At 46.0% G+C, this 24,743-nt stretch overlaps 1 protein-coding gene and 1 non-coding gene across 2 annotated transcripts in view; one reads left to right on the top strand and one right to left on the bottom strand.

Annotated features, from left to right (window-relative positions):
* LOC121284884 (collagen alpha-1(III) chain-like) overlaps positions 1 to 24,743 on the top strand; it is a 191,340-nt gene that overhangs the window by 31,988 nt on the left and 134,609 nt on the right. The window contains exons 2-4 of the mRNA XM_041200743.1: positions 7,429 to 7,628; positions 12,221 to 12,256; positions 12,971 to 13,042. Coding sequence (XP_041056677.1) covers positions 7,429 to 7,628; positions 12,221 to 12,256; positions 12,971 to 13,042 — 308 coding nt within the window. The remainder of the gene's footprint in view (positions 1 to 7,428; positions 7,629 to 12,220; positions 12,257 to 12,970; positions 13,043 to 24,743) is intronic.
* LOC121285354 lies at positions 20,528 to 20,659 on the bottom strand. Its single transcript, XR_005944648.1, has one exon. It is a non-coding gene; the product is annotated as a U8 small nucleolar RNA (small nucleolar RNA).

Raw genomic sequence — 24,743 nt, forward strand, 5'->3', positions numbered from 1 at the left:
ACCAAGAGTCATTGGATTTGGGACTTTTACTAAATGGAACAATTAATGTTAGGCTTCACATTTTGACATTCTCTTCACCTGTGATCTCCAAATGCAGCTAGGTGCTTTTCTTAAATCTCATACTCCTGCTCCTATGTGATACTCCCTCTGTACATGCAGCCAAGGTGGAGGCAGGCTGCTGACCTTGCTTCCCTGTAGTTTAGGATGGCCTTGGTGGCTGTCCTCTGGCTGCCTGAAGCCAGGAGAATCCCAGCATGCTGAAGGACTGCTGCGCAGTTGCAGGAACCTCTTTCATCACAGCTACTTGAGGCATGGGTATCACTGGCAGAGTGGCTGAGGAGGTCCTGTCCACACAAGAAGTGCCCTGAGAGGATGGCTGAAGTCAGCCACTCCTCATCCCTAGCAAAGCACACTTGCTGACTTGGGAAGGATGAGGACTTGTGAAGATTCCAGGTGTCCTATCCCCCTCTTGCCTGTCCACTGCTGCATATTGTTCATGGGCAAGGCGATGCAGATCTGCGTGCATCTGCTGAGCGACTTGTTCAATCTGGCTCTCCATGATAGTTGCCAGTCTCTAGGTGCAGGAAGCCAAATGCAAATACCAGAGATAACGCAGCACTCTAGGCATGAATGGACTCCTCCATTGTCCCCGCTTGGGTACATTCAGTCTCTGGAATGTCTGCCATATGCCCCCTTACATTGAGCTGCAGTTCCAGCATTTTTATGACTTGCTAATGACTCCCGAGGCACCTTATCAGCTCAGGCTCAGCGTGGTCCTGGCCTCCCACAGTCCTGCGACTGACGAGCCTTGGCTGTCAGCTGCTCGGGCATGTCTGTGGTGTGCTCACCAACTTGTGACCCTGAATCTATTTGTGAATGGACACCTGCCAATAAGGAACTTTTTTCACTGGGGGAGGGTGCACAGGAATGAAGTGACAGTGCACCCCTGGGAGCCCCTCCTCCTCTTCCGAGATGCGTGGCTGTCCCCTGTCACTGCAGTTGTCTGTTCTTCTGCCTGACCCTGACCTTCATGAGAGGACAACTAGATTATAAGACCATAAGACATAGGAGCAGAAATTAGGCCATTCAGCTCATCGAGTCTGCTTCGCCATTCAATCATGGCTGATAAGTTTCTCAACCCCATTTTCCCGCCTTCTCCCCGTGACCTTTGATCCCCTTACCAATCAAAGACCTATCTATCTCGGTCTTAAATACACTCAATGATCTGGCCTCCACAGCCTTCTTTGGCAATGAATTCCATAGATTCACCACTCTCTGGCTAAAGACGTTTTTCCTCATTTCTGTTCTAAAAGGTCTTCCCTTTACTCTGAGGCTGTGCCCTCGGGTCCTAGTCTCTCCTACTAATGGAAACATCTTCCCCATGTCCACTCTATCCAGGCCTTTCAGTATTCTGTAAGTTTCAATCAGATCCCCCCTCATCCTTCTAAACTCCATCGAGTATAGACCCAGAGTCCTCAAACGTTCCTTATATGTTAAGCCTTTCATTCCTGGGATCATTCTCGTGAACCTCCTCTGGACCCTCTCCAGGGCCAGAACATCCTTCCTGAGATACGGGGCCCAAAATTGCTCACAATATTCTAAATGTGATCTGACCAGAGCCTTATAAAGCCTCAGCAGCACATCCCTGCTTTTAAATACTAGTCCTCTCAAAATAAATGCCAACATTGCATTTGCCTTCCTAACTGCCGACTCAACCTGCAAGTTAACCTTAAGAGAATCCTGGACTAGGACTCCCAAATCCCTTCACACTCCAGACTTCTGAATTCTCTCCCCATTTAGAAAATAGTCTATGCCTCTATTCTTCCTACCAAAGAGCATGGCCTCACACTTCCCCACGTTGTATTCAATCTGCCACTTCTTTGCCCATTCTCCTAACCTGTACAAATCATTCTGCAGCCTCCCCGCCTCCTCAATACTACCTGTTCCTCCACCTATCTTTGTATCATCTGCAAACTTAGCCAGGATGCCCTCAGTTCCTTCATCTAGATCATTAATGTATAAAGTGAAAAGTTGTGGTCCCAACACTGACCCCTGCGGAACTCCACTAGTCACTGGCTGCCATCCTGAGAAGGACCCCCTTATCCCCACTCTCTGCCTCCTGCCAGACAGCCAATCTTCTATCCATGCTAGTATCTTGCCTCTAACACCATGGGCTCTTATCTTACTGAGCAGCCTCCTGTGCGGCACCTTATCAAAGGCCTTCTGGAAGTCCAAGTAGATAACATCCCATTGGCTCTCCTTTGTCTAACCTACTCATTACCTCCTCAAAGAATTCTAACAGATTTGTCAGGCATGACCTCCCCTTGATGAACCATGCTGACTTTGCCCTATTTTACCATGCACTTCCAAGTATTCTGAAATCTCATCCTTAATAATGGACTCTAAAATCTTACCAACAACCGAGGTCAGGCTAATCGGCCTCTAATTTCCCGTCTTTTGCCTCACTCCCTTCTTAAACAGGGAGGGTTACATTAGCGATTTTCCAGTCCTCTGGGACCCTCCTGAAAGATCGCCACTAACATCTCCATTATCTCTTCAGCTATCTCCTTCAGAACTCTCGGGTGTAATCCATCTGGTTCAGGTGATTTATCCACCTTCAGACCTTTCAGTTTTCCTAGCACCTTCTCCTTGGTAATGGCCACCATACTCACCTCTGCCCCCCGACTCTCTTGAACTTTGGGGATGTCACTCCTGTCTTCCACTATGAAGACTGACGCAAAGTACCTATTCAGTTCCTCCGCCATTTCTTTGTTCCCCACTACTACTTCTCCAGCGTCATTTTCCAGCATCCCAATGTCCACTTTTTCCTCTCTCTTACCCTTTATATATCTAAAAAAAACTCTTGCAGTCTTCTTTTATATTTTGGCTAGTTTACCCTCATATTTAATCTTCTCCCTCCTTATTTCTATTTTAGTTGTCCTCTGTTGGGCTTTGTAGGCTTCCCAATCCCCTGGTTTCCCACTGCTCTTCGCTGCATTGTATGCTTTCTCTTTAGCTTTTATGCTGTTCCTGACTTCCCTTGTCAGCCATGGTTGCCTCATCCTCCCTTTAGTATGCTTCTTCTTCCTAGGGATGAATTTTTGCTGTGTCTCCCAAATTATTCCCAGAAACTCCTGCCATTGCTGTTAAAGGGATGTGTGCTTGTCATTGCATCGTTCAAACTATTCTGTGTTTTGAGCTCTATGTAACCCATGACCACAGCCCAGCCATCCATGATTGAGTGCATGCTGCTACTCTTGAGGGACCCTGTGGGAGGGTGTCAGCAGTGAGAGGCGGGTTTCTCTCACTGAGATGCAGCCACGTTTCTGGCAGGACACGCTGTTTCCTGACCCCATTACCATTGACTGGGTGATCCATCCCTCTTTACCAAACACACCCAATTGTATGCCACATACAAGTCCCAAAGGGAAAAAAGAGATGGAGTACTCCTCTTGGCAGAATGACTAAAAGATTATTTAAACGGCTGCATCACTGAGCCCAGGCTCTGTGGCTGACGCCATGGTCGCTGAATTCCTCTGTCCAGGCTTGCTCGGACAGTCACGCTGGCCTCCTCCTAAAGTGCCTGGGAAAGAGGAGCCTGTCTTTCCCTTGGAGCCTGGAGGGGAATCCGCAGGGAGGCATCGCTGAACCATGGGAATCTCCCTTCTGCCATTCCCTCTGCTGATTTACTTTCCTTCAGCAGAAGTCCCCAGGGCACTGAGCGCTGGTAGCCCTTTAAATATGGCACCAGCACCTTCCATAGTGTTACCTCATGCCACCATGCCTCTGCCTGCCTCTGTTCCCTTAGTGGACAGCTCTCACAGCTACCGATTCATAATTGGCCAGTTGCTGAAAGAATGCATAGGGCTCGTTGATCCCTGGTCAAGTAACAGCACTTCTGATCCCAATTGCAGGAACTGGGGCCAGCTTTGTGTCTCTATAATTCTGCTGTTTAGTAGATTATTTATATTTACTCCTGCTTGTACAGAGCAATGAACTGTTTTCATAGAAATATACAAATATAGAAATGGAAGCAGGAGTAGGTCATTCGGCCCCTTGAGACTGTTCTGCCATTCAATATGATCATGGTGGATTGTCTATCTCAATGCCAAACTCCCATGCTCTCCCCATACCCCTTGATGCCTTTAGAGTCCAGAAATCTATCTATTTCCTTCTTAAATATATTCAGTGACTGGGCCTCCCCAGCCTTTTGTGTAAAGAATTCCACAGATTCACCACCCTCTGAGTGAAGAAGTTTCTCCTCATCTCAGACCTAAATGGCCTACTCCGTATTCTGAGATTGTGACTCCTTGTTCTAACCACCCCAGTCGTAGGAAACATCATCCCTGCATTCAGACTGTCCATGCCTGTCAGAATTTTATACATGTCAATGGGATCCCCTCTCATCCTTTTAAACTCCAGTGAATACAGGCCTAGTCGGCCCAATCTCTCCTCATATGGCAATCCTACCATCACAGGGATCAGTCTGATGAACATTCGCTGCACCCCCTCTGTGACAAGTGTATCCTTTATTAGTTAAGGAGACCAAAACTGAACACAATACTCCAGGTGTGGTCTCACCAAGGCTCTGTACTGCTGCAGTGAGAATTCCTTGCTCCTGTACTCAAGTCCTCTCACAATAAAGGCCAAAATACCACTTGCCTTCTTAACTGCTTGCTGCACCTCCACACTTGCTTTCAACGATTTGTGTATAAGAATGCCCAGGTCCCTTTGTACATCAACATTTCCCAATCTATCACCATTTAATTAATACTCTGCTGTTCTGTTTTTCCTTCCGAAGTGGATAACTTCACTTATACTGCATCTGCCATGAATTTGCACTCTCATATGAAAAAGAAGCAGAAAGCATTCGGCCCCTTAAGCCTGCTCCACCTTTCTACAAGATCATGGCTGATCTGTTTGTTTTTCAAGCTCTACATTCCCATTTTACCCCAATAACCTTTGATTCCCCTGCCTAACAAGAATCTATCTACGATAAAAGCAAAATACTGCAGATGCTGGAAATCTGAAACAAAAACAAAAAATGCTGGAAAAACTCAGCAGGTCTGATAGCACCTGTGGAGAGAAAAACAGAGTTAACATTTCGAGTCGGTATGACTAAAGAGTCATACGGACTCAAAACATTAGTTCTATCTTTTTCTCCACAGATGCTGTCAGACCTGCTGAGTTTTTCCAGCACTTTTTGTTTTTGTTTAAGAATCTACCTACCTCTGCCTTAAAAATATTCCGTGATCCTGCTTCCACCGCCTTCTGAGGCAGAGAGTTCCAAAGTCACATAACCCTCTGAGAAAAAATTTCTCCTCACCTCTGTCCTATAAGGGCGATCCCTAATTTTAAAATGGTGCCCCCTTGTTCTGGGCTCGCCCACAAGAGGAAACATCCTTTCCATCCATGTTGTAAAAACAATTCAGGATCAAGTATACTTCAACCAAGTCACCCTTCACTCTTCTAAGCTCTAGTGCAAACAAGCCCAATCTGCCCAATCTATCCTCATAAGGCAACCAGCTCATTCCGGGTATCAATCTAGTAAACCTTCTCTGAACCACTTCCAATGCATTTACATCCTTCTTAAATAAGGAGAGCAAAACTGCACATGTTATTCGAATTGTGGTCTCACCAATGTCCTGTATAACTGAAACAAGGCATCCTTACTTTTAGATTCCATTCCTTTCAAATTAAAGGATAGCATTTCATTAGCCTTCTTGGTTAAATGCTGTACCTGCATTCTAACTTGTTGTGACTCATGCATGGGAACACATAAATCCCTCTGCACCTCTGAATTCTGCAGTCATTCTCCATTTAAGTAACACTCTGCTTTTTTTATTCTTCCTGCCAAAGTGAACAACTTCACATTTTTCCACATTATACTCCATTTGCCAGATTTTTGCCCACTTACTTAATTATCCATATCCATCTGCAAACTCCTTATGTCTTGTACACATCATACTTTTCTATCTATATTTGTGTCATCTGCAAATTTAGCTACCAAACATTTGTTCTCCACATCTGAGTCATTGATGTAAATTGTAAAAAGTTGAGGCCCCAGCACAGACCCCAGTGTGACCCCACTCGTCATATCTAGCCAATCAGACGAAGACCCATTTATTCATACTCTGTTTTCTGCCAGCCAGCCAATCCTCTATCCAGACTAATATGTTACCCCTACACATGAGCTTTTATTTTCCGCAATAATCTTTGATGAGACACCTTATCAAATGCCTTCTGGAAATCCAAGTACAGTTCGTCTACAGGCTCCCCTATATCCACAGCACATGTTACTCATTCAGAGAACTCCAATAAGTTGGTTAAACATGACTTCCCTTTCACAGAACCATGCTGACACTTCCCGATTATCTTAAGTTTTTCTAAGTGCCCAGCTATAACCTCTTCAATGATCAACTCTAACACATTCCCCATGACAGACATCAAACTAACTGGCCTATAGTTTCCTGTTTTCTGCCTCCCACCCTTCTTGAATAGAGGAATTATATTTGCTACTTTCCAGTCAGATGGAACCTTTCCAGAATTTAGGGAATTTTGGGAAATTAACACCAATGCATCTACTATCTCATTAGCCACCTCTTTTAAGGCCCTAGGATGAAGTCCATCGGGACCTGGAGACTTGTCAGCCTGCAGCTCCATCAGTTTGCTCAGTACCACTTCCCTTCCATTTGGCCTTTTTGCCTGCCCACCAACCGTAAGGTTGGATGGGCAGCGATAAATTCAGCTTAATTGATAATTTGATGGCCTTAACAGGCCTTTTAATTGTCAGCAGGCGCGTTGCCGACTCCGGCGCGCACCTGCCAAATGAAATATTGTGCGACTGCACGTTGATGTCAGAACGCTTGCCCGACATCAATATGTGTAATTTTACACTCGAACGGATCGGGCACGTGCCCGCCTACTGAGCTAAACATTTTTCCCAATATCTTGAAAGCATTCTATAAACTCTTCATCCAGGCTATCACTGTCAATCTGATTTTTCCAGTTTATATGTAGATTAAAGTCACCCATGATTATTGCTGTCCGTTTTGGTGTCACAATATTGGTGTCATAAGCGCCCAATATTTCTTCTTGTATACTCTGTCCTACATTGTGGTTACTGTTAGTAGACCACTCCCACCAGTGACATCTTTCCCCTACAATTCCTCAACACAACCCAAACCGATTCTACATTCTGATCTCCTGAACCAAAGTCATCTCTAACTATTGCACAAATGCCATCCTTGATTAACAGTGCTACCCGAGATTTACACAGATTTATCTGTACAATAATTGTAAATTTCCAGATGTTCCTCTATGCAATAATTATGGATCTCCAGCCACTGATTCTGAATGTTATATGATACCCTCTGTCTAATTTTCCTGTAGTGTTCTGAGTTTAATGCTTCCGTGTTTCCTTTATAGATATCCAATGCATTCAGGATGGGAAGGAATATGAAGACCAAGATGTTTGGAAACCTGTGCCCTGCGAAATCTGTGTTTGTAATAGTGGAAGCATCCTCTGTGATGATATAATATGTGACTTGGTAGAATGCGATGATGCTGTGATTCCCTTTGGAGAATGCTGTGCTATATGTCCAATCCCTCCTCCAGACAATGTCTCTGTAAGAATCTGATGTTTTAATTGCCATTTCCTTTTGATGTCAAGCTTAAAATATTAATGTCATTTACTGTGGGTTAAAATGAGTAAATTATAATTCATATGAATATATTCAGTAACGTAGGCCTAAGAATTTGACTATGCGGTACATGTTCCTAAGACACCAAATGACCTCCTGAGCTTCCAATAGGGCAGGCAAGAAGTGTATGCTTACAATAATCTGTCAATCATATTGTAAAGGCCATACAATTGTAGACATAGCACATACCTAAAATCCTTCGCATTTGCAAATGAAGGTTTAATGTCTGTTTGAAGCTTCCACTGCAATATTGATTTGCCAGCAGTTGTCCAATATTCATGTGTTGTTCGTCAGGAAATGACAGGTTGCACTCGACAACTCATTGGCCAGGATTTTCCAGCCCCTTTGTGGACGGGACCTGCCGCGGGTGAGGCGGCGCCGCAGCCAGAAGTCCATTGGCTTGCGGCAGGGCTGAAAGATCCCGGCGCCAGGTGGGTGCGGAAAATCCCACCCATTGGCTCCATGTAAACCTAGGGCCCATGTCCAATATCGGGAGTGCTTTGATTCTCACTGTTCCGATGCAGGGATCAATACCTGCAACAGCACCCATACCTCCAGCACCACCCCCCACCCCCTGGCCCTCCCACCCCAACCCCCAGCACCCGCCCCCACACACACAACATGAATGTCTATGCAGAAACCTTTTAGCTACACATATTGACAAAAGGTAGAAGTAACTTATTAGAATATTGCTGGCTGAATTTAACTTAATTTCTTAATTTGCACACCTCATAAACTGGGTTAAAAATTTAGATGATAAGCATAAGGCTTGAATATTAATTTACTTTTGATAGTTGAGGAAAGCACGTTATTGTTTGAGGCAACTGATGTATCAGAGGATGAATTTTCATGGAGTTTCTCTTGCTTGTCCACCATAACTTCAGTAAAGAGCTGCAGAGATCCCAGAAAAACAGCATAACATGGCTATGTGAAGCTAATGCCATTTTTTCAGGTTTCCTGCGGCTCTTTCTCCAAAGATAAACTGGATGAGAGAGAGAATCACCACAGCAATTCCTCCCTCTTTTGTTGTGTCATTGAAATGAAAGGTATTTTAATCCCTTTTTCTTAATGCATGTTTTTTGCAGATTCATTATTTTAAATCTATTTCTTTGAAAGAACAGTCAGCTTGAACCACGCCAAACTAATTCAATTCTTACTTTCAAATATCAGGGTTCCTTATAACAGCTATCCTTTAGAGTTGGGCACTGAATTAATTAATTGGTGAAAGCCAAGCAAATTTGGACAAAGAAGTCTAAAATATTCAGTGGAAAAACTCAGCAGGACTGGCAGTATCGGCGGAGAAAAGTACAGTTGATGTTTCGAGTCCTCATGACCCTTCAACAGAACTAAGTAAAAATAGGAGAGGGGTGAAATATAAGCTGGTTTAAGGTTGGGGGAGGAGGGGGGGTGGTGGAGAGGGGTGGGGGTGGTTGTAGGGACAAGCAAGCAGTGATAGGAGCAGATAACCAAAAGATGTCACAGACAAAAGAACAAAGAGGTGTTGAAGGTGGTGATATTATCTAAACGAATGTGCTAATTAAGAATGGATAGCAGGACAAGCAAGGTACAGACAGCTCTAGTAGGGATGGGGTGAAAGAAGACTAAAAGGGCATAAAAGGTATAGATTTAAAATAATGGAAATAGGTGGGAAAAGAAAAATCTATATAAGTTATTGGAAAAAACAAAAGGGAGGGGGAAGAAATGGAAAGGGGGTGGGGATGGAGGAGGGAATTCAAGATCTAAAGTAGTTGAACTCAATATTCAGTCCAGAAGGCTGTAAAGTGCCTAGTCGGAAGATGAGGTGCTGTTCCTCCAGTTTGCGTTGAGCTTCACTAGAACAAGGCAGCAAGCCAAGGACAGACATGTGGGCAAGAGAGCAGGGTGGAGTGTTAAAATGGCAAGTGACAGGAAAGTCTGGGTCATGCTTGCGGACAGACCAAAGGTGTTCTGCAAAGCGGTCACCCAGTCTGTGTTTGGTCTCTCCAATGTAGAGGAAACCGTATTGGGAGCAATGAATGCAGTAGACTAAGTTGAGGGAAATGCAAGTGAAATGCTGCTTCACTTGAAAGGAGTGTTTGGGCCCTTAGACGGTGAGGAGAGAGGAAGTGAAGGGGCTGTTGTTGCATATTTTGTGTTTGCATGGGGAGGTACCGCAGGTGGGGGTTAAGGAGTAGGGGGTGATGGAGGAGTGGACCAGGGTGTCACAGAGGGAACGATCCCTATGGAATGCTGCCAGGGAGGGAGAAGGGAAGATGTGTTTGGTGGTGGCATCATGCTGGAGTTGGCGGAAATGGCGGAGGATGATTCTTTGAATGCGGAGGCTGGTGGGGTGATAAGTGAGGACAAGGGAGACCCTATCATGTTTCTGGGAGGGAGGAGAAGGCGTGAGGGTGGATGTGCGGGAGATGGGCCAGACACAGTTGAGGGCCCTGTCAACTACCGTGGGTGGAAAACCTCGGTTAAGGAAGAAGGAGGACATGTCAGAGGAACTGTTTTTGAAGGTAGCATAATCAGAACAGATGCAACGGAGGCGAAGGAACTGAGAGAATGGGATGGAGTCCTTACAGGAAGCGGGGTGTGAGGAGCTGTAGTCGAGGTAGCTGTGGGTGTCGGTAGGCTTGTAATGGATATTGGTGGACAGTCTATCTGTTGAAGGGTCATGAGGACTTGAAACGTCAACTGTACTTTTCTCCGCCGATGCTGCCAGACCTGTTGAGGTTTTCCAGGTATTTCTGTTTTTGTTTTGGCTTTCCAGTATCCGCAATTTTTTGTTTTTATCTACAATATTCAATGTCTGGCCAATCAAATTTGTCTTTTCAATAAAAATAGTGATGCACATCCACAGAGTGGTGTTTGTTACATGTTTATCAGTATTAACTGTGCATCACTTTAGATGCTTAGGGTAAGAGCTTCATCTTTGGACCCAATAGTCTGCCTTCAAATTATCAATGGAAATATGGGCCTCCGAAGGGCCTCAATTGGGGTGATGGCGGGTGGGCTGGTCTAGGCATTGACTGCCCTACGTAAAATGGTGGACAGATCAGGGAGGCGTGGCAGGAAGACCACCTGGGAATATTTACAGGCTCCCAGCCTGCAAACCTGTAAAAGTCTGCCCTATGTTGACTCCGCCTGTTTATTTTATGATTTTCTAAATGCCCTGCTGCAACCTTGTTAATAATGAATTCTAACATTTTCCCAATAACAAGTTTTAGACTTCTGGCCTATCGCTTCCTGCATTAAGATAGAAGCAAAATATTGTGGATGCTGGAAATCTGAAATAAAAACAGAAAATGCTGGAAAAACTCAGTAGGTCTGACAGCATCTGTGGAGAGAGAAACAGAATAACTGTTTCGAGCCCACATACTCTTCTTCAGAGCTCTGAAGAGCCATACGGAATGGAAACATTCGCTCTGTTTTTCTCTCCACAGATGCTGTCAGACCTGCTGAGTTTTTCTAGCATTTTCTGTTTGTATTTATTATAGTGTCCTGCAATCTGTCTCCCTCCTTTCTTGATTATGGGTGTTAGATTTGCTGCTTTCCAATCCACTGGGACCTTTCTTGAAGCAAGGGAATTTTGGAACATTGCAACCAATGAATCCACTATCTCTGCAGCCACTTCCTTTAAGACTCAAGCATGCAGGCTATCAGTTCCAGGGGACTTCTCAGACTTTAGTCCTATTAGTTTTCCTAGTATTTTCTCTCTAGTGACTGTGGTTGTTTTAGGTTCCTCTCTCCCTTTGCCCCTTGCTTTTCTACCATTCTTGGGATATTCTATGTGTCTTCTACTATGAAGACAGATATAAAATACTTGTTCAAAGTCTCTGTCATTTCCTTCTTTCCCATTATTAATTCCACAATCTCACCCTCTTAAGGGACCAGCATTCACTGTTACTACTCTTTTCCATTTTATAAACTTTTAGAAGTTTTTATTATTTTTGCAGTAGTATACATCCATTTCTTTCAATTTTATACCTTCCTTAACTTTCTTAGTTAGTCACAGATGGTGTATCATTCCCGTAGAGACTTTCTTTCTCAATGGAAAATATTTTTTGAGAGTTATGTTATATCTCCTTAAATGCTTCTCTATCATCTTAAGTTTTGATCTATTTTGCCCCACAATTTTAGCCAACTCTGTCTTCATACCCCTATAATTGCCTTTATTTTAGTTTAAGCCACTAGCTTCAGACACAAATTTCTCATCCTCAAACTGAATGTGAAATTCTATTATGTTATGATTGCTGTTACATAGAGCATCCTATATCATGAGGTCTTTTATTAATCTCATCTCATTACACATCATCTGGTGTAAAATAACCCATTCTCTGATTGGTTCCAGAATGTATTGCTTTAAGAAACTGTCCTGAATACCATCCTATGAACTCATCCTCCAGGTTACCTTTGCTAATTTGATACGTCCAATCTATATGAAAATTAAAATCTCCCATGATTAATGCTGTACTTTTCTTACAATCCTCCATTATTTTTCGATGGTAAAATGTGTACTTATCTCATTACAGAATGGTAATAAAGTCCGAGGACCTAAGGGGGACCCAGTAAGTCTAAAACCTTTGATTCAAAATAATTGAACAGCTTTTGAGTTACTTCATGTTTTAGTAGTTTACGCTGATAGAAATGAGAAGAGCAAGACCCTGTCATCCCCAATTCAATCTTTATTGTGTAACAGCAAGTTTAAAAGTATATTTTCATGTATGCAACTTTATTCTAATATAATGCCTAAATAAATTCGTTATTGTTTGTGCTATTCCTGTAGCTCTGAACTGCCAAACAATGTTATCACGGTGGCATTTTATCAAGCATGGTTGCTCATATAATCAATTTCTTCCCAACACTAATGGGCTAATATTGTATGATTTTCTTGCAGGTGGTTATAAATTTAGCAAACATACAAATGCACTGTGTGAAACTAATCAACTTAGCACATTAGGCTTAGTAAAGGAACCAGTTCAAATCTTGTCAAGGTCATCCTCTCTCTATATAATTGTGGATTCTAATCAAAGAAGTTTTCCATATTTTCTTAAGGAATTCAATTGTTATCATTTTTTTAAAGGAAATGTTATTTCAAAAGAAAACACATTCATTAAACCAATTCCATGAATCCATCCCTCCAGGAATTGAATCAGATGGTTCAATTAATCTTATGAGATCCTTTTGCAATTTGCAAAGAAGAAAGGAGCATCTGAGCATTGTAGGCTGCATTTCAGTTTGTAATCTTTGACAGAAGACATTCTTGTATTGTTTCTCATTAGGGTCCACCTGGTCGTCCTGGCATCCCTGGCTCTCCTGGTTCACCAGGACCACCTGGACTACCCGGTTATGGGGTAAGTTAACCATCCCTTGGCAGATGATTTGGATTTGGGCTTATGATACTTCAAATATATCTAATTAATCAGATGGTCAAAGATATTCATTTTAAAATTCATCTTTTTAGGTGGTGGTGGCCAGGTTAGGAGGTGTGAACTGACACCTCTCTTTGTCCCACTCCTGGGTTGGTTGTAACAGAGTTTAAATTTTCAAAAAGATGTGATACTGCCAATGCATTCAGTATGTGCTTAGCTTTGTACAACTCGGTGTAAGAAATAAACCAGCCAGGTTCTTTAAGTTAACATGTAAAGAATTATTTTGATAGCTAAAACACGTACAGTTAAAAATGCATAAGTTATTAACAAGAGGTTTAAAATGTACAGATACGTCCAACTACCCACTAATACAAAAACAAAACACACAGCAGCCCCAAGCATGCAAAAAAAAAACACTTTGCAGAGCATCAGGAGTTCAAACTTGGCCAAGTAAAAAGTAAAGTCAGAAAAAGAATATTTATGGATTTTCCAGATGCTTGTTTACATCTGAAGAGTAATTTCCACTGTAAGTCCTGGTACTTAGGTTTCTCACTGGAACAGTCGTGGCTAGTGGGTTCTTTTTTCTCTTGGAGACAGTAGAGTGAATTTGGAGCCCTCCTCTAAGAACTCTTGGTTTTCAGAAATGAGATCTTCTGGTGGGTTTTCAAATCACAAACAGCTTAGTTTTGATGAAAGAGGTTTCAAAGAAAGAGATAGTAAGGCTGTTGCCCCTGTGGCAGTCTCTCCCTGATGTCAGTTCAAATCTAGTAACTTTTTACACTCAAGCTGGATTATGTGACCTCTCTCCGGTTTATGTGACCCCTCTCTGGATTATGTGACCTCTCTCTGATTTCAATCTGGATTTATTATTGCCACTATCTCTGAGCGCTCAGTAGACTCTGTGGGTGGAATCACCCCAAATTTGTATTGTGTGGTAGTGGGTGTATTGTCCCAAACTCGACGTATTAATTATATATTCCCAGGAAACACACTGTTTCAGTGGCTCTTATTCGCCCTCATGCCATCACCCACGGGGCTTCATCACACCAGGCGCCATATTTAAAATGCAGCTGTACGCACACCTCTCAGTGCTTCCAGCCCATGACTGCTATAAAGAAGACATGGCCCTGAAATGTAAAAGGACTGCAGCCCCAGTTTCAATGATGTGTCCCTCGAGTGCCTTTTGGATGCAGTGGAGGCTTGCCATGATGTCTTTTACCCCAGCTCTGGCTGCAGGATGGGCAGCAACAGCACTAACCCAGTTTGGGAGGTAGTGGCAGTGGTGGTCAGTGCCAGCACCCTGAAAAGAGGCCAACCGCCCAGTGCCGCAAGAGCATGAATGATCTCCTCAGTTCCACTAGGGTAAGTCACTCTTCTCATCACTCTCAACTCACACACTCACAAACCCATCAAACATCCACAGGGCCTTCACTCACTGTCAGTTCGAGGAACATCACCATTCACTCTCTCCCACACACCTTCATTGCCCTCATCCTGTCCATGGGACCACTCACCACCCACACAAGCCAGGCATACTTATCATGTGGCCTGGTAGGTGTCCCACTTACACTGTCTCCATCTCTATTCATGCAGGACAAGCTGGAACACAACAAAAGGAAGAGGTCACAGACTGGTGGAGGAATACCTGAAATCAAGGTCCTCAAGGACTTTGAAAACAGAGCCATCCAGCTGGCCAGGGAGGATCTGGACTGTCCCTGTGCTGATGGTGAGGTCAGCGCTGCTCTACCAAGTGAGGATCCAGTAGTGCAACATCCATCAGATAACCATGCTGTGAGAGATGTGTCCTGTTTCACAGGCCACTGTCATGCACTCATTATCTCTCCTTGCTTTCACAGGCACATCTGGGAAACTGCCAAGGGAGTCCATGACCCAATCAAGCCCTGAGAGAAGCTCAGGAGAGGAATTTGCTGAAACCCTACCTGAAGACCCAACACAGCGCTCATCCACACCCTCCACCAGCGCAGACACACACACCTCGGTGAGACCTAGCTTTACAGTAGCCTCGGGATCACAATCTGGTGAGCAGATCGCACTGTCTGACCCACAGCAGGTGGTGGCAGGGTCTTCCCAGGTTCCGGGCCCTCATCGGACTTCTGCAGGTCCGTGATTTGCTGAGTCCGAGTCATATGATGAGCCTCTGGACTTGGTCATGTCACAGTTGATGGGGCTGCAAAGACAAACTCGGGAACATCAGGAAGGGATGTCCACTGCACCCCTCAGATTGCAAGGTGCAATGGAGGAGTCCATCCACCTTCACTCTGAGGTGATAGTGTTGGCATGCCAACGCACTGAAGTTAACACTTCATGCAGCTGGCATGGAGATCTTGGTCCAGAATGTCACTCCTGGACTGCTGCATGGGCTTAACTCCATCGCTGACACCATAGTTGGCCTCCAGCAGTGTGTGCGTGAGACGAGTGCAGGGCAGCTCAATATCACTCCAGCTACCCCTTTTCCTCAAGGAGTCAGCCTGGGGCCCTTGAGCTCCCATAGGGAGGAGGATGAACAGGTGTAGCCCCTGGGGCCATCCATCCAGGTGTCTCCAGGACTGTCCAGCCCGACTGTATCCCCATTTCCTGTGACCTCAGCAGCTCCAGCTGAGGAGGATGCTACTGCCATACACAGGGCCCCAAAAGCAGGCTGGAGCCCTCCAAGTCTCAGCCCTCCAGAGGACACCCACCAAAGCCATCACATACAGGGTGTCACAGTCAGCAGGCCACCTCCACCTCTGCTGTGGATGTCCGGGGAGCACCAAGATGTAGTGGCAGGGTTAGGAAGGCTAAGAAAACGTAGCTCTTTTAAAGCCAACCAAATAATCCAAATGAGGGATAAAATAAAACATAGCCCCTAAGTCAGGTTAGCTGTAAAACTGAGGACAAAGTTTAAAGAAAACTTACAAGCATCAAATCAAAATGTGATTAAAGGGGTCGATAAAGCACCCCAGACCCCACGGTGCCAACCGGGCAAGGAAGGCCTCGACGGTGCCAGCAGACACCGCGTGTCCCCTCTCCAGGGACACCTGGCCATGAACGTAGCCGTGGAAGAGGGACAGACAGTCGGGTTGGACGGTCCCCTTGATCGCCCACTGCCTGGACCTGTTAATGGCCAACTTGGCCAGGCCCAGGAGCAGGTTCACGAGGAGGTTCTCCTCCCTCCTGGACCCCTCTGCACCAGGTGCCCGTATATCAGGAGCGTGGGACTGAAGTGCAAACAAAACAGCATTAAAAAGTTTCTTAAATAACTGAAAAGGGAGTGCAGCCTACAACAATTAATATAGGCATGGTCCACGGACTCCACAAGACCACAAAAAGGGCAGGTATCTTGGAATTCCGTGAACTGACACATCCTATAATTGTATGGGACTGCTGCATGCAACACCCTCCACCCCAGGTCCGCGATGGAAAACAGGAGGACACCTCAGTAGAGGGCCCCCCAACGGGGATCTCCACCACCGAACGGCAACAAGGCACGCCAGGGCATGTCCGGGCAGCGGGCGAGGGCAAGGAAGTGAAAGGTGTGCAGCAGCAGTCCGTGCAGAAAGCTCTTCCATGCTGTGCCAAAGGACACGGAGGGCATTTCCCCGAGGTGACTCATGTTATGGGGCATCGGCTCCCGAGGGAGGGTTCAGGGCTTGGAGCCAATGTGGAGTTCCGTCCAAAGAGGGGAACGTTAAGATGGCAGACCACCGCGCACCTGAGCCACCTCAAGGCCCAGTATGACTTCGGGTCCGAGCACGACCATCCTGACGCGCCAACTCCTGCAGGAGCATCCAGCCCAATCCTCCTCCACCCAGCACGTCCCCGATCCTGGTCACCCCGGCAGCCACAGCCCTGCTCTCCGCCAGCCACTGAAAGGGTCGGAGGGGCAGATTCCTGAGCAGCAGCTCTCTGAACATAGCCGTTAATCCTAACGGGGCAGAGCTGCATTGCAAGGCGACCATGTTCCAGGCTTTGACCAGGTCCTGGTAAAAGATGGGCAACGCCTGCAAGGAGCCACCGAGGCCCCTCTGCTCTACAAACAGGAGCTTCACATCATAATTCAGGCTGTGCACCCGACGGAAGAAATACGTGGTCAGGGCACACCATCTCGGAGGAGGCTCAACGTAAAGGTATCGCTGCAGGGCTTGAAGGCGGAAAGTCGCCACCTGTGTGCGTAGGCACACCAGCGCCTGACCACCCTCCCTAAGCGGGAGACTCAGAGCCTCAGCAGTGACCCAGTGCAGCCTTTTGTCCCAAAGGAGATGTACCTCTTTTAGAGTTAAAACAATTAAACTAAATTAACAAAATAAGGGATAAATCAAACACAGCCCCTAAGTCAGGTCAGCTTTAAAACCAAGGACAAAGTTTAAAGGAACCTTACAAACATTAAACCAAAACGTGATGAAAGGGCTTAATAAAACACCCCAGTCCCCGCGGTGCTCACCGAGCACGGAAGGCCTCGAGAGTGCCGGCAGACACCGTGTGCTCCCTGTCCAGGGACACCCGGCCGCGAACGTAGCTGCGGAAGAGGGACAAACAATCAGGCGGGAGTCCCCCGTCGATCGCCCGCTGACTGGACCTGTTAATGGCCAACTTGGCCAGGCCCAGGAGCAGGTTCACGAGGAGGTCCTCCTCCTTCCCGACCCCCTTCCGCACCGGGTGTCCATAGATCAGGAGCGTAGGGCTGAAGTGCAAACAAAACAGTAACAAAAGGTTTTTTAAATAACTAAAAAGGGAGTGCAGCCTACCACACCCTATATATGCATGGTCCATGGACTCCGCAAGATCACAAAAAGGACAGGTGTCCTGGGAGTCCGCGAACCTACACATTCTACGATTATAGGGGACTGCTGCATGCAACACCCTCCAACCCAGGTCCCCGATAGAAAGTGAAAGACACCTCCGTAGAGGGCCTCCCATCAGGGTCTCCGCCGCTGGATAGCAACAAGGCATGCCAGGGTGTGTCCGGGCAGCGGACAACGGCGAGAAAATGGAAGGTGTGCAGCAGCAGTCCATACAGAAAGCTCCTCCGCGCCGTGCCAAATGGCACGGAGGGCATGTCTCCGAGGCAGCTCGTATTGCAGGGCACCGGCACCCAAGGGAGGTTTCGGGGCTTGGGGCCAATGTGGATTCCGTCCGAACAGGGGAATGTTCAGCAGGAAGACCACCGCGCACCTGGGCCACCTCAAGACCTAAAATTGCATCAGGTCCGAGCACAACCATCCTTAGGTCTTGGATGGCATTGGCTGCGAGCTGGACACCCACAGATGCGCAACGCACCAACTCCTGTGGGAGCATCCAGCCCAGTCCTCCAGCACCCAGCACGTCCCCGATCCTGGTCACCCCTGCAGCCACAGCCCTCCTCTCTGCCAGCCACTGAAAAGGACGGAGGGGCGGATTCCTGAGCAGTGGCTCTCTGACGATAGCTGCTACTCCTGATGGGATAGAGCTGCGTCGCAAGGCGACCATGTTCCAGACTTTGATCAGGTCCTGGTAAAAGACGGGCAATGCCTGCAAGGAGCCACTGAGGCCCTTCTGCTCTACAAACAGGAGCTGCACGTCATAATTCAGGCCGTGCACCTGACGGAAGAAATACGTGGTCAGGACACACCATCTCGGAGGAGGCTCAATGTAAAGGTATCGCTGCAGGGCTTGAAGGCGGAAAGCTGCCACCTGTGTGCGTAGGCACACCAGCGCCTGACCACCCTCCCTAGGCAGGAGACTCAGAGCCTCAGCAGTGACCCAGTGCAGTCTTTTGTCCCAAAGGAGATGTAACTCTTTTAGAGTTAAAACAATTAAACTAAATTAACAAAATAAGGGATAAATCAAACGCAACCCCTAAGTCAGGTCAGCTGTAAAACCAAGGACAAAGTTTAAAGGAACCTTACAAACATTAAACCAAAACGTGATGAAGGGGGTCAATAAAACACCCCAGTCCCCGCGGTGTTCACCGAGCACGGAAGGCCTCGAGAGTGTCGGCAGACACCGTGTGCTCCCTGTCCAGGGACACCCGGCCGCGAACGTAGCCGCGGAAGAGGGACAAACAATCGGGCGGGACTCCCCCGTCGATCGCCCGCTGCCTGGACCTGTTAATGGCCAACTTGGCCAGGCCCAGGAGCAGGTTCACGAGGAGGTCCTCCTCCTTCCCGACTCTCTTCCGCACTGGGTGTCCGTAGATCAGGAACTAAAAAGGGAGTGCAGCCTACCACACCCTACATAAGCATGGTCCACGGACTCCACAAGACCACAAAAAGGGCAGCTGTTGTGGGAGTCCGTGAACCTACACATTCTATGATTATAGGGGACTGCTGCATGCAACACCCTCCAACCCAGGTCCCCGATAGAAAGGGGGAGGACACCTCCGTAGAGGGCCTCCCATCGGGGGCCTCCGCCACCGGATTGCAACAAGGCACACCAGGGCTTGTCCAGGCAGCGGACAAGGGCAAGAAAATGGAAGGTATGCAGCAGCAGTCCATACAAAAAGCCCCTCTTTGCGTGCCAAATGGCACAGAGGGCATGTCCCCGAGGCGGCTCATATTGCGGGGCACCAGCACCCGAGGGAGGGTTCGGGGTTTGGGGCCAATGTGGAATTCTGTCCGAACAGGGGAACGTTCAGCAGGAAGACCACCGCGCACCTGGGCCACCTCAGGACCTAAAATTACATCGGGTCCGAGCACAACCGTTCTCAGGTCTTCAATGGCATTGGCTGTGAGCTGGACACTCACAGACGCACGATGCACCAACTCCTGTGGGAGCATCCAGCCTAGTCCTCCACCACCCAGCACGTCCCCGATCCTGGTCACCCCTGCAGCCACAGCCCTCCTCTCTGCCAGCCATTGAAAAGGACGGAGGGGCGGATTCCTGAGCAGCGGCTCTCTGACGATAGCCGCTACTCCTGACGGGGGAGAGCTGCGTCGCAAGGCAACCATGTTCCAGACTTTGATCAGGACCTGGTAAAAGACGGGCAATGCCTGCAAGGAGCCACTGAGGCCCCTCTGCTCTACAAACAGGAGCTGCACGTCATAATTCAGGCCGTGCACCTGACGGAAGAAATACGTGGTCAGGACACACCATCTCGGAGGAGGCTCAATGTAAAGGTATCGCTGCAGGGCTTGAAGGCGGAAAGCTGCCACCTGTGTGCATAGCCACACCAGTACCTGACCACCCTCCCTAAGCGGGAGTCTCAGAGCCTCAGCAGTGACCCAGTGCAGTCTTTTGTCCCAAAGGAGATGTAAGTCTTTTAGAGTTAAAACAATTAATCTAAATTTACAAAATGAGGGATAAATCAAACACAGCCCCTAAGTCAGGTCAGCTGTAAAAAGGTTTGCCTAATGTGCAGCCGCTTCCCTTGCCCACCTCTCACCCCCAGCCCACACATGCTTGTGTGCTGAATTCAACTGCAGGGCAGCCTTTGGCTCCAAGCCCCTCCCCCCAATAAAGTCTTATTTTTTTCTTTTTTTTTCAATGAAAATCAGAATGGCCCTGAGGGAGTGTTAATTCCTCAAGGGTGGGAGCTAGTTAATCACCAGCTCATACCTTCCATTCATCATGTTCTGTAACTCCAGAAGGAGCAACAGGTAACAAAGTCACCTCAACCATAGGGCAGCCTTTGCCACTCTCCCTCCCTCAACCTTGAATGCCAACAGGCAACCCTGGCGAGCGCTGCACACATTACTGTGCACTCACCTCCGAGTTTCCCTCTAAGTGCAGGATGCCAAGTGCATGCCTTTTATATGCAGTTGTGAAACATGTCGGTGTGCAATCACTCCAACGCGGCGGACAATCCAGTGGGGAGTGGGTGGGGGGAAGATTTTTCGGGCTGGCTTTATAATGACATGCAGATGTATTACAATGATGTTTCCAAGGTCTGATGGTGGAAAGGCGGCCGCCTTTGCCGGGCGGAGCTGATGATCTCAAACTGTTTAAATTATGTTGTGAAACCGATTTTTGGCCCTTTCGCCATATTGTCCGCTCACGCCACCGAGCACACCCGACACCAGCAGGCATGGAAAATTCCACCCTGTGTCTCCAGAAAGCAGCTTGTGTCCTTCACAAATGTAACATAGTAGCTGCTGCAGGTCAGTGTTCTTTGCTTAGCAAAAGTGTTCTTTTCAAAAAGTTCAACGTATTATATCCAACGGGTTACATTATAAAGCAGTACATGTGCAGCCGATGAGATTTTGAATTAATTTTCTGCATGACACATCTTCATAACACCTTCACCTCATAGGGAATGAAATATGACCAGTACATGCGTTCCATGATAAACTGTCAAAAAAATATTAAACACATATATAACCTTTTTGTTCTCCATGTGTGCTCTTACAGAGATAGGGTGTAAGTTTTTAAATTCTTCAGGGTGAATGACCTCTCTGAGGCTTTCATAGGTAGTCACTAATTTAAGTGCTCCCATCCAGCTGTCAAAGATAAGTTGGTGTTAGTGGTATTGTCACTGGACTAAACCCAGGGGGATCCTGGGTTCGTAATCCCACCACAACAGATGGTGGAATTTGAATCCAATAAAAAGCTGGAAATAAAATAAAGTCTCAAATGACTATGAAACCATTGCTGATTGATATAAAAACCCATCTCTTCACCATTCTCTTTGTCCTACTCCTGGGTTGGATATAACGGTGTTTCAATTTTTAATAAGATCTGATATTGCCAATTCAATATATTTATTGAGCTATGTATAGCTCAGTGTAAGATATACGCCAGCCAGGTTCCTTAAGCTAACAAGTAAAAAGTTAGTTTTATTGCTAAATTTCACTCAGGTAAAGGTACAGAAATTATAAACAAAAGGTTTAAAATGTACAAATATGTCCAACTACCCACTAATGCAAAACCAACTCGCACATGCACACCAAAAAGTAAAAATCCGCAGTGTATCATGTCTTAAATCTTGCCCAAGTAAAAAGTAAAATGTCTATTGGTCATGGCCTACATATCCACAGGAAGATGGTTGACTCTTAAATGCTGTCTGAACAAGGATAATTGGGGATGGGCAATAAATGCTGGCTGAGCCAGTGATGCTCACATCCCATGATTGCTTGACTCTCTCAAACTCAATGTAAGGTTGCTCAGGCTGTTTTCAGAGGTTTGAACTTTCAGTCTACAAGCTTCTGGCACTAACTCATGAGCACTGAGGCCTTTTTGGCCAACTCATAATCTGCAGAGGTCTCCTTAGAAAACATGGCATAAATGTGGGTTTTGCCTATTAACCTGCTTTGCATGAGCAGTGCCCAGCTTTCAGTGGGCCATTTTATTTATTTTGCAATTTTCTCAAATGAAATGAAAAATGCCTCCACATCCCTTTGCTCAAGTTTTGGCATTCCTTGGACAAATTTAAGTATCTCTGCACTTGGCCCTGAGTTGGGACAGGCTTCTTCCTATCGGTAACTTCCCTGGGTCCAGGAGAGCCTCCCCTCTTAATCAAGCTGTTTTAGTTGAAATTCTCTTTCTTTCTTCTTTCCATTCCTGCCTCTGTTCTTTTTTTCTTTGAAATGTTCTTTCTGTTTCCTTTTCTCTATCCTGAAATTCAACTCTAGCCCCTTCTGTTCCAACTGTATTTTTGCTAAAGCTAGTTTGTCTGTTTCCTGTTCTACACTTATCTCCAGTTCTTCCAATTCAATTTCATGATTGTTGGCCACTAGTTTTTGAATTTCTTCTTTCTTGGTTTCTGGTCGAAATTCTAACGCCATACTTTTTAATTCGTCATGGACAATGCCTTTAAACTGTTCCAAGTTATTTCACTTTGTTCTAAAATGCACTTCGAAAGTGGACATTTTGGTTAGCGTGGAATCCCCTAGCACACAAAAAAATTGTACTGATTTTTAAAATTATGTCCAGGAATTAATTTACTTTTCACTCGCAATTACTCTTGTTCGCCTAGGGATTCAAATCACAAATGTGCCCCCAAATATCGTTTATGACCATGTTAGGAAAGGTGAACTAACTCCTCTCTTTGTCCCACTCCTGGGATGGTAATAATAGTGTTTGAATTTTTAATAAGATCTGATATTGCCAATTCAATATATTTACTGAGCTATGGATAGATTGGTGTAAGAAATAAGCCAGCCAGGTTCCTTAAGCTAACAAGTAAAGAGTTAGTTTTATTGCTAAAATTCACTCAGGTAGAGATGCAGAAATTATAAACAAAAGATTTAAAATGTACAAATATGTCCAACTACCCACTAATGCAAAAACAACACACACACGCACGCATGAACACGCACACCAGAAAATAAAAATCTGCAGTGTATCATGTCTTAAATCTTGCCCAAGTAAAAAGTAAAATCAGAAAAAAGAGATATTCATGGATTGTCGGAATGCTTGCTTAAAGGGTCACTTTTCACAATAGCTGCTGGTATTTGGGTTTCTCACTGGAGCAGTCAGCCTGCAGTCATGGCTGGTGGATTCTCTTTTCTCTTGGAGACAGTGGAGTTGATTCAAAATTCTCCCTTAAGAACTCTTGATTTTCAGTGGTGCTGTAGTGGTATTGTCACTGGGCTGGTAATCCAGAGACCCAGGGTAATGCAGGGGACCAGGATTTGAATCCCACCATGGCAAATGGTGGAATTTGCATTCAATAAAAACCTGGAATTAAAAGTCTAATGATAACCACGAAATCATTGTCAATTGATGTTAAAAAAAACCCACCTGGTCTACTTATGCCCTAAGGGAAGGAAATCTGCCATCCTCATGTGGTCTGATCTACGTGTGACTCCAGATCTGCAGTAATGTGGTTGGCTTGCTAGACCACTGCCTAGCTCACTCAGTTGTATCAAACCGCTGCAGAGTCAATTAGCACTGTGGGTGTTATCTACACCACAGGGACTGCAGCGGTTTAAGAAGGCAGCTCACCACCCCTTCTCAAGGGCAATTAGGGATGGACAATGAACTTTGGCCTAGCTAGTGACACCCATAACCCTTAATGAATAAAAAAAAGATACCAGAAAATGCCAATGAGTTTAAGCACAGTGGCTCACAGTTTGGAGCACAGGTTTAACAGAGCACAGAGAGCAGCTGTCCCCATCAACTTGGCTTTGTGGTGAACATCATAGGATCTATGCCACTGCTGTGGCAACTTTTGTGGCTGTCATCTTGGTTCTTGGAGTCAATATTGCGCAAGGCATCAACAACACTTCAAACAATCCATGCTTAACCTTGTGCATTCCCTTGGTGCCTATCTTATGGATACTTTTGCCTATCTAATTGCTCCTCCTGTGGCTGCTGACTTTCAGTGGAGTGACTTCAGGTGGTAGTGAAGGATATAAGAAATAGGAACAGGAGTAGGCCGTTCAGCCCCTCGAGCCTGCTCCGCCATTTGATAAGATCATGGCTGATCTGCTTGTGTTTTGGATTCCACATTCCAATCTACTCAAAATAACCTTTGATTCTCTTGCCTAACAAGAATCTATCCACCTCAGCCTTAAAAATATTCAATGACCCCGTCTCCACTGCCTTTGGAGGCAATGAGTTCCAAAGTCACATAACCCTCTTTGTTTATAAAAAAATTCTCCTCTTCTCTATCCTAACAGGGCAGCCCCTAATTTTAAAACAGTGCCCCCTTGTTCTGGACTCACCCACAAGAGGAAACATCCTTTCCATGATCACCTTGTCATGACCGTTCAAGGTCTTATATATTTCAATCGAGTCACCCTTCACTCTTCTAAACTCCAGTGGA

Source organism: Carcharodon carcharias, chromosome 12 (assembly GCF_017639515.1).
Source record: "Carcharodon carcharias isolate sCarCar2 chromosome 12, sCarCar2.pri, whole genome shotgun sequence".
Classification (NCBI taxonomy): Eukaryota; Metazoa; Chordata; class Chondrichthyes; order Lamniformes; family Lamnidae; genus Carcharodon; species Carcharodon carcharias.